This window comes from Paramisgurnus dabryanus, chromosome 2 (genome assembly GCF_030506205.2).
Source record: "Paramisgurnus dabryanus chromosome 2, PD_genome_1.1, whole genome shotgun sequence".
Lineage (NCBI taxonomy): Eukaryota > Metazoa > Chordata > Actinopteri > Cypriniformes > Cobitidae > Paramisgurnus > Paramisgurnus dabryanus.
The window spans coordinates 55,944,325-55,954,764 of NC_133338.1; the positions used below are offsets into that span (position 1 = coordinate 55,944,325).

At 39.0% G+C, this 10,440-nt stretch overlaps 1 protein-coding gene across 1 annotated transcript in view; it reads left to right on the forward strand.

The window, feature by feature from the left end:
- LOC135743924 (macrophage mannose receptor 1-like) overlaps positions 1–10,440 on the forward strand; it is a 105,003-nt gene extending 94,563 nt beyond the window's left edge. Inside the window, exons 30-31 of the mRNA XM_065261829.2 lie at positions 4,283–4,315; positions 8,702–10,440. Coding sequence (XP_065117901.1) covers positions 4,283–4,315; positions 8,702–8,922 — 254 coding nt within the window. The 3' untranslated portion in view covers positions 8,923–10,440. The remainder of the gene's footprint in view (positions 1–4,282; positions 4,316–8,701) is intronic.

The following is a 10,440-nucleotide window of genomic DNA, read 5'->3' on the forward strand; positions in this document are numbered from 1 at the left end:
GTATCGTGGCCTTTGTATCGTATCGGGAAATTGTTGGCGATACACATCCCTAATGTTTTCCTCCCCGAACAGACCTTTCAACCATCACCTTTCACCTCTTTCACCAGAGGGCATGTCACAGCAGACGGGTCTCTCACAACCGGGTCTCTCCAGCTCAGCCACCCACCAGTGGAGACAAGTTAGTGTCACATCACACAATACCTCTGTCGCTGTGCTCACAGAAAGCGCATCGGCGACCACCTAAGCTCCTCTCGCTGTGGGTACACTGGTTGTGCCATTAATCCCTCTCGTTCGGTGTCCGGGAGCTTGGAAAGAGCGTCCCAGTCCGTCAGGTTTCCTCTCATGCACGATTCATCTCGGCTATGTAATTAAATTCGCTCGGCACCCCCCAACTTTGCGGGCATTAACATCAATACGGTGAGAGCTTCCAATACAAAGGTACTCCATGCCGATATCGCTGTCCTACTGGCAAAGGACGCAATCAAGCCAATCCCTCCAGCCGAGATGAGATCTGGGTTAAACAGCCCTTACTTCATTGTACCCAAGAAAAGCGGCAAAGTATAATCAGTACAAAGTCTTACCGTTCTGATTTTCTCTCTTGTCTTGTGTCCTTACGATAGTTGTCTAGGGGGTATTAAAACCCCTCAGAGAGAGCAGTGTGTGCATTCTAGCGTATCTCGACGAATGGCTCATAATAGCCCAGTCTTGTCAGATGCTTTGTGATCACACAAATCGTGTGCTCAAACATCTTGCCCGTCTAGGTCTTCAGGTCAACTGGGAAAAAGCAAACTTTGCCCTACGCAGAGGATTTCTTTTCACAGTATGGAACTGGACTGTGTGGAACAGAAATGCGTGTACAGTTGATCCTGACTTGTCTGAATACATTCAAAGACAAGAGCGCTGTCTGCTGAAACAATTTCAGAAGCTCCTGGGTCATATCCCGTCATTCCTCAGAGCAGGTGTATCACTGATACAGGTCTCAAGGCATGCCATTGTGTGCACAGACGCCTCCATCACGCGGTGGGGAGCCATGTACGACCGGCTTGCAGTTGCAGGTGTCTGAACGACATCTCAGATGCGCTGGCATATAAATTGCCTTGAGTTGTTGGCTGTATATCTTGCTCTCCTCCGTTTCAACAACAACACTGACAATATCGTGACTGTTGCATATATCAATCTCCAAGGCAGTTTACGCTCCCGTCACATGTCGCACCTCGCTTGTCGCCTCCTCAGAAACGTTTCGGCAGAGCACAGATAGATCTGTTTGCTTCTCCAGAGGCAACACATTGTTGCCTGTTTTACGCACTCACCGGAGGAACACTCAGTGTGGATGCACTGGCTCACAGCTAGCTAGCGCTATCCACGCACCACCTGCCGGTAAACGGTAGATCAGTGGGTGAGCACGACTTGGTCATTACTTTTTGAAGAGGTGAACGAAGGCTGAATCATTTGCGCCCTCTCTCTATTCCTCCTTGGGACCTGTCCGTTGTGATGAAAGCTCTCCAGGACCCCCCCCCCCCCTTTAGCCTCTGCATACTATGAGTATCAAGTTTCTTACAATGAAAACTTTAATGCTCCTCGCATTGGCCTCTGTGAAGAGGATCGGGCACCTCTATGCATTTTCAGTCAATGATTTGTGCTTTCAGTTTGGGCCCGCTGACTCCAGTGAGACACTGAGACCCAGAGCCCAGCTACCTGCCCAAGGTTCCCACCACTGCTTTTAGAGATCAGTTATGTGTACCAACCTCAAAGCTTTAGTACCTCAGAGCAGCTCTTTATCTGCTGTAAGCCCAGGTTCTGCCTCTTTAAGATAGAAGTCTGAGGGCTTTACGCAGGCACTGGAAGGGTCAGCTTAAGTGACGCTTTGGTAGGGATTCCCAATTTGTCTGAAAGGGAGCGTCTCAGTTATGTATGTAACCCTTATTCCCTGAAGGAAGGGAATGGAGATGTTGCGTCCCGTCGCCACAGTTTGCTGTTCCACTGCTGATATGGGCCGGGCTTCGCTTTCTCAGCGAAAATAGTGATTTGGTAACGCACCTGCCTCTCGTTAAATATGTTTCTGAATTTCGTATGGTCACTGAATGCATTTTGTCTGAAAGCAATGGTAAATGGTTCACAGCTTGGTCTGCACTGATTTCTGTTTCACAAACTATGTGAAGAGTTTTGAAAATGTGGTTTAAATATTGAACAATGCTTGTGTAGCGAATGGAGGGGTTACGGAATAGTGTTGTTTAAAACAACCAATCATCATTTTGATAATGATAAGTTATTAATGAATAATTACAATTATTAATGTTGATATTTTCTCCACCACCCTGTTAAGGGAAATTATTGTTTATCACTATTCCAATTCGGGGAATTGTTGATTTAGCTCAAATGCAAATACATACAATGAATCGTCATTAACTATATATATTTTGTAGGATTTAGCAGAATGAATTGTAACAATTAATTGATTAATTTGCCAGCTGATATATATCTAAAATTGTACATCAATTCTGAGAAACCTTGAGCGTGAGGTAGCATTGATCGAAAGATAAAGTGAATTTGAATTTAATCAGAACTGAACTGAGAGGCATCCATGGATAAACATGCATGTTTATTTGACGACTCTACTGGGATTATATGAGACATAGACAATGGACAAAACATGACCATTTAACATGGAAGAGAGAGAGAGAGAGAGAGAGAGAGAGAGAGAGAGAGAGAGAGAGAGTTGCATAAACCACATTCATCTTACTTAACCGACTAAAACGCAGCTATATTCTAAGATATAGAATAATTCTCGGATACTTGCATGTCTGTGCAGTTGAAGGCATTTGAAAGTCTTAGGTTTAGATGTAAAAAGATGGCTTTGCAGGTTCTTGAAGAATCTCAAGATAGACTCCAGTTGCAGCATTTGCGTGCTGGAAGAACAGACTAGGATGTTGGTGTGCAAACCGAGCGTCCAGTCCATTTGAAGAGTGGTTCTGAAATGTTTAGATGTGAATTGGTGGTTTTCTGATTGTTGAAAATCCATTCTTGGTCACAAACTCAGGTGAGTTTGGCCTAAAACTCCAGAACAAAAGAAAAGGCTTCTAGGCCTAATTGCCCCTCCCCCCAGGGTGAGGAGCGTGCTGGAAGAGTTCACTTGATGAAGAGATGAGGCGATGATGAAAGAACTACTAACTGACTACGACTAATGAGATAAAGTTTTTTGCCAGTATTTATCCTTTTAGGAGGACATGCCCATCCAAGTTTGAATCGACCAATCAGAGCTGAGCAGGGGAGAGTTGTTTGTCCCCCTTAACTGTGACTTTACATCTTTTATTGCCTGCAGATTCCTTTGCAAAATATTAGTCCAGATCATTGAATAAATAGAATTAATTGTTTTACCATCATACCAGAGTTATCAATGAAGAGGAAATTGAAAGGTGATCAGTTTGATACCAAATTTGAATGGTGGGAACAAGCATTAAGTTGTGATTCATCCCGATGTATGAATAACAAACTAAACAATCTCTATTTGTCAGAGGTAATCTAGCCTTAGTCATAGAAACACAATTGTACATGAGAATACAAGTTATTTAAGTTAGTTTATAAAAGAGGGAACCAACATACATCACACATGCATAAATGTATTTACAGACAAGCTCTAAAAGAGTTTCTCATGTGGTCTCAAAGACATTCTTTGCAGGAGGTCTCTGCAGGGCTATTCACACCTTATCAGCTCTCTGTTGAGCTTCAAAAGGGTGGTCGTAAAATGTCCCACTGAGATTGTTGGAAGGCGTTCGGGGGAGTTCGAACCTACTGAGTACAAAGGTTGATATCATACTGTAGGAGATTAAGAAAATTTAGTTATGATATCATAATGCAACCGTGAATCAGATCCAACAGTCATGGCACCCCAGCCAGACGCTACACTTGTTAGCAACTGAAAAGAAAACTGTAGATTTTTTTTTTTTTAAAGTGAATTTTGCATGCAACCTAATCAATAAACCATATCAATAAAGCATCTATTCGTTTGCTACTAGGCAAAATATTCTAATTTCTTTACTTCTCTGAGATTTTCGCAATTTTAATCACATTCCTCATTCTAGATGCACTGAATTATTATAATAATAATTTTTATTATAATTATGAATTAATTAATTGTATTACAAACCCAGATGCAACATTGGCATCACAAGATGCAACTGGCACCATCACATTGCAGGCACATTTATAATGTTTATCATCTTCTGTCAAAGTTTATTTACTTGAAACAACACTAAATTAGTTTGTACTGTTTTTGATTTTCCAGTTACACCAACAACACCAACAACAACATTCTCAGGTATGATGAACTCAATCTCGGTCACATTTACACAACGATGTAGTAAAATGTGTTGCCTTTGTGCGTTCACACAGATCAATAATAACAACTACAAATGCTTTATTATGCTTGAAAAAAGTTTCCTGTTTTTCATTAAAAATGTTGTCGTGTAAATGTGGCCCTAGATTTACTGTGGTATGACCTGTGTAAAGTGTTCATAAGTTAACAGCGCTAAAACAACAGGGGCCTTATTTATCAACATTGCATAGAAAATGTTCTTTATTTTTACCTGCGAATGAAATTTAGTATGTGCGTAAGTACAAAAAATCGGGATTTATCAAACGTGCGCATGTGTTTCGTACGCACATCAGTAATGCTTTCTGTACACCTAAAGACTTTGAAAAGATTTAGAAAAGACTCTATAAGATTATCAACTCACATCTAAAGACTTCGGTTCACAGTTTTTAGTCTCAGACTAAAAGATTTTACAAACACTGAATCTTGTAGTGACACTATTTACAAGACTACAACAAGATTATTTTAGCTTTTTATTACCACCAAATTCCTCCCATCATGCTCAGCAGTGTATAATAATATATATATATATATATATATATATATATATATATATATATATATATATATATATATATATATATATATATATATATATAAAATATATAGTGTATAGTGTAAAATGTAGGAGAAGCAGCTACAGTTAGCTACTGTGGCTTTTGCCATTGCAGTCATTTGCAGTGAAAGAAAAAAGAAGTGAGGGCCTTGTCCCCACTCCCACATAAGCCCTTTTCACACAGAAATTCCGTAAAATACACGTAAAATGCATCCTGGATTTTTCCGGAATAGTTAGAGTTTTTGTTCGTTCACACTGCCAAGATTACACGGCATCTGATGGTCCCGGAAAGACACGTGACATGTTGAAAGTCCCGCCCTCTCTTCTACGCAGCGTCTGAAGTTTGCATATTATTTATTATTTCTCTCTCCAGAAACAACTTGCGTGCATTTTTGTTTATGATAAGACTACAAAGGAGCGCGTGAATGCACAGTTCTATTCTGGTGAATGATCTCAGCTTCAGAGTGGATATTTGACAAGCTCCCTGATTTCTGCTTTGATACAGTTTTCAGACATTTCTCATCGTGATTGTTTATATGCATTTAAAACCCGCATTTTGAGGAGCTGAACAATATATCTCGTTGGGATGACATGCGGGTATTTTCGTTTATTATAGCTCAAATGAGCACATGACGCGATATTCTTTTATGCTGCTGAATGATCTCCGTTTCAACGCAGTAAGTAACGAGCTAACTTACCTGATATCCGCTTCAGTCTAGTATGCTGACATTTCTCGTAGTGAATGTTGTAAATCCCTGATTTTAAAGAGTTGAACCAACTTCATGTTGCCATGACACGCGCGTCCTCACTACGGCACGTGCGTCATTGTTTATGCGTCTCATATATCATTTCCTGATAACTGCTTCAATCTAGTTTGCAACATTTCTCGTGGTGAATGTGTATATGCATGTTATCTCTCGTTGTAAGGAGCTGAACCATAACTTGTGTTGTGATGATGACGCGCGCGTCCTCACTTCGACACGCCCTTTATGGCATTCTTGTTCACACAGAGGGTTACCCGCGTATCTTACTAGGTCCTCTTTCCGGCAACGATCCCAGAAGATTAACGGAACGAGTTTTTGTTCACACAGACGCTTGTCTGGCAATTTTACGGGTATTTTCTGGGACCAGAGGTCTGTGTGAATGAGGTTTTAGAGGTCTCAGCAAACTGTGTCCTGAGAGACATGCTGCGTGTTTTAACCTCAGCAAATGGAACATAGGCTACATAGGGTAGCATTAGTTACATTTTCCCAGTTTGTGCAAAGCTAGATTTCCTCTTTTTCATTCAGTCTTTCATTCGTGCTCTTGTACAGTAATGTCAATATCAAACATTAGTACGCCGGTTTCAACAGCGTTTGCAGCGCATACTGTGCAGTTTAATAACAGTATAAAAATCTCAAGTTCACATTACTTTATTTTATATGCATTAATGAGCAAAACCTCTTCAAGACGGTTTTTGACGGTCAGTGTAATTTATTTAACTGTGATTTGTTTAACCCACATTGTTTTCGTGCTGTTCTGGTTCGTGTAATGACATATATAGACACAATACACAATTATAGACATAACAAGCCCATGGCACATTATAAAATCTGTTTCTCTGAAGTTTTACGATAAAATAAAAAATTCACTCAGTGATTGACAGCATGAAGCAGTCGATCGTGTTTCCCTTCAACAGTTTAAGCATAAGATTTAGATTTATAGATGTACGTTATCTGTTTCTCTGAAGACTATTAAGGTATATGAGGACTCATTTGCTGGGCAGAGAGTGAAAGACAGCGCAGTCTTCTGGTGTTTTTAAATATTTAATTGCTTTCTTTTGAATTGCTCAAAGTCATGACTGTTTGAAACACACTTGGCGTCACATTTATGACCGCACGCGTGCGGTGTACATGCTTGTTAACATGGGCACCGAAAAAACACGCGCCGCTTACGCGTTGCTCACGCTTTTCGGCAATATCGCTCCACTTCTTTTCTTTTTCCACTCTGTCGTGGTATGAACGGCAGTTTACATCAAAAAGACACGGCTGCTCTGCCCACCGCTCGACAAGGCGCTCCTCTCATCCACGGTCCATTTTCGCCTACTTGGCGCTCGTTCTGTTTCCACGTCCGTCTACATGTTTCTTTGTTGTGACTGATGGCTTCCTGTTTCCGGTTTTCGGAGAATGAATTTATTGGTTGTTAATTGTTTTACGTCACGAGACTACGCTGGGACTTGCGATAATATCAAACATGTTTGATATGAAAGACTAAAGAAAGACTGGCATAAATCGGGTCGCCGACTGCAGATTATCACCTCACAGTTAACGATCGAGACGACGGGAGCGCGCCGAGACTCCAGTTAGATTCCTAAAGACTGCCGGTCTTTAGTCTGGGACTGTGAAAATCCTTTGGTGTACGCTAGGCATAAGTAAACCTTGATGATAAATCACGTGTTCTTAAGCACAATGCTCGTGCACGTTCATGGTCATTTGCATTCCGAAACACCTCCAATGAACCATATATGGTGACAACACCTCCCGTTATAAGTCACGTGGTTGTGCTTTTTCCGTCACCGCAATAATGGCAAAGAGGAGAGGGAAAAAGAGGAACTTTACAGACACAGAAATCGAGTTACTGGTGGATGAGTTTAAATCTTAATAACACATCCTGTTTGGTTCACTTAGTGCGGGAGGAATGACTAACAAAAGGTTAGGTTGGGTATGAGAACACTACTAGAAAAAAATTAAAAAACGTGTCACAGCACACCAGCGTGAAATCAGTGCAACTGGAGGAGGACAGACAATGACAGATCTTTCCTTGGACAGCCGCACATAACCAGCATTATCGGTGCAATCTTTGAAAACGCGATCCCAGCGGAATTGATGATTTACCAAGTCTTCCAATAACGCAAGATAAGCCATTGCACTGTGTCAAGCATTTGATGGAGCTTTTTTATATAAATCATTAACTTTTTTTAATCAACACTGGTTTGCTGTTACTATATTAACAAATCGTTTTTAATACCTGCTTGTGGGTAATAAATACACCCTTCTTCACACACTGGGGATGATCCTGTGTAGTATCGCTATTCTACCACTAGATTCTGTGCGTAAGCATGCTCCGAGGTGTGCATATATTTACACACATTCATACATATAAGTGCAATTTGATAAATTCCACACTTTGCGTAAAACTGTTCACTTTGCGCACACTTCTTTTTGTGTACACGCTTGATAAATGAGGCCCCAGATCTCTACTGATAACACATTTATCATGTTTAGAGAAAGACCTTCAGTCAGCTGATTTACTTAAAAAATCAAATCCAGATGGCGCATCAAACTAATTCAATTCATTTGTACTCTGTGTTATAATATTGTAATAGGGTGCAAATGAACTGAATTGAGTATCTATTTTCCTTGAGTTTGTCATGGCAGCTAAATATATGTCATTTATAAAGTGGGAAATACATGAAGAGTTTTGTTGCAAAACGAGATAAATCCATTTTTTTTACATTTTTGTCAAAACATGTTTATTATTATGTTATCATGTTATTATTTTGTTTTATGGAGCTGCTTAGCTGTATTTTTTAAGTTATGAAGGTTTAAATCAAAACAAATCAACTGCAGTTGAATTGATATTAATTGGAATGCGCAACCAAAAAACAAGATTTCTGAACAATTAAAAAAAACGGATTTATCTCGTTTTGCAACAAAACTCTTCATATATAGTTATATATGGTTCATGTTTTTTTTATCTGTTTTAATCAGTAATATGTGTTTAATGTTGTATTGCAGATGATCATCAAGTAGTTCAGAGGTATCATGGATTGGTTGGAATCGCTGTAGGCGTCGTGTTGGTCATAATCGGTGTCGCAGGTCTTGCTGGGTTTCTGTTCTTTAACAGAAATCCCAGGACTGGGATTGGACGGTTTGACAACAGATTGTATAATAAACCCGAGTCTCTTGCAGTTTTTGATAGTAAAGAATCAGCTGCCATCATTGAAGAATCAATATGAATAATAACACATAAACACACACAGTCATTAGTTTAAATGTAATTTAATACGATAATTATGCTCAGGGGCATCATGCAACAAAATATTTCACGGGGGAACACCTACCCTTCATACTGTAATCAATATTATTAATTTGAATTAAACATCAAAACCTACACAGACAAAAGAAGAAACATTTACGGATGATTTTATTGCTATTTTACACATTAAATTCCTTAAAGTTTCGATGAGAAACAATACATTTTTGACGGAAAACTTCATGACATACAACAACTTAAAAACAAAAAGCTAAACATGTCACATATATTTGGAAAGATGAGATTCTTGTGATTAGAATGATCTAAACTCTTTTATACAATCAACACAGCACGTACAACTAGAGTACTGTTTGTGTGTTTTTTTTTTCAATAATGCATAAATGAGGTTTTTAAAATCATGAACATAACTACCAAGATTTGAGGTTTTTACTTTTTGTAATGAAACAATTATATTCCTCTTTTGAATTAATGTGCATGTTTTTTTTTTTTTGTAACACTTGTGTAAGATGCAAATTATTTTTTATAACCTTTTACAACCTTTTTAGCCAAGTATTATACCCAATTTTATATGAAATCTTATAATCACTGAGTTAGGAATATATGCATGACAGCTCTTAAATTGCATGATTAACAAAAAGAAGACATATATATCATTTTAAATTGCTTTATTAAGAGTAGAGAGATTGATGCATGTATTAGATAAGAGATACATTACGCTTTGATGCATGATTTGCAGACCTGTGAAAGTTCAAAAGAGCTCGGAGAAGAAGAACAAAGAAACTCTGTCCAAACCAACTGCAGTTGCATTGAAATTAATTGGAATTCACAACCAAAAAACACGATTTCAGAACAATTAATAAAACGGTGGTTATCTCGTTTTGCAACGAAACTCTTCATATATAACATGATAGAGTTTTTCTCAATTGTTAAAACACTAAACCCTATTGGCTGAACCAAATGCTCAGTTGCCTGAACGCACTGATTGAATCAGCAAAACCATAAGCACTTTTCACCTGTTTAGACACAACTTGCCAACACATTTTCATTGTGATGCACATGTGCTGCAAAATGGTGAACACCGGTGACAAAAGTCAAACACAATTAAAGCACAAGTGTCACTACTTGAACACAACAACTCAAAATTGATCACACTTGTGGCTTATGATGTGAGGGAACATATACAGTAAGCCAGTTCAGAGAGCACTGGTTTATGAGGGCCTACAATGGATAGAAATCTGAGAGGAAGAGTTTGTCTGAGAGGAGGTCGAGGTGGTCAGCGAAGACAAAGAACAGTAATATCTGATGAAATCAGAGCTACTGTGATTGACCATGTTCTGCATAAGATTTCTGTTTTGTCTTTTTGTACAAGTGCTAAATGCACAGTTTGTTTTTGTTTTGCAACATGCATTTAGCCTACAGTAAAAAATAAACATTTATTTCTCAAGCTTCAAGGGATAGTTCACCCAAAAATGAAAATTCT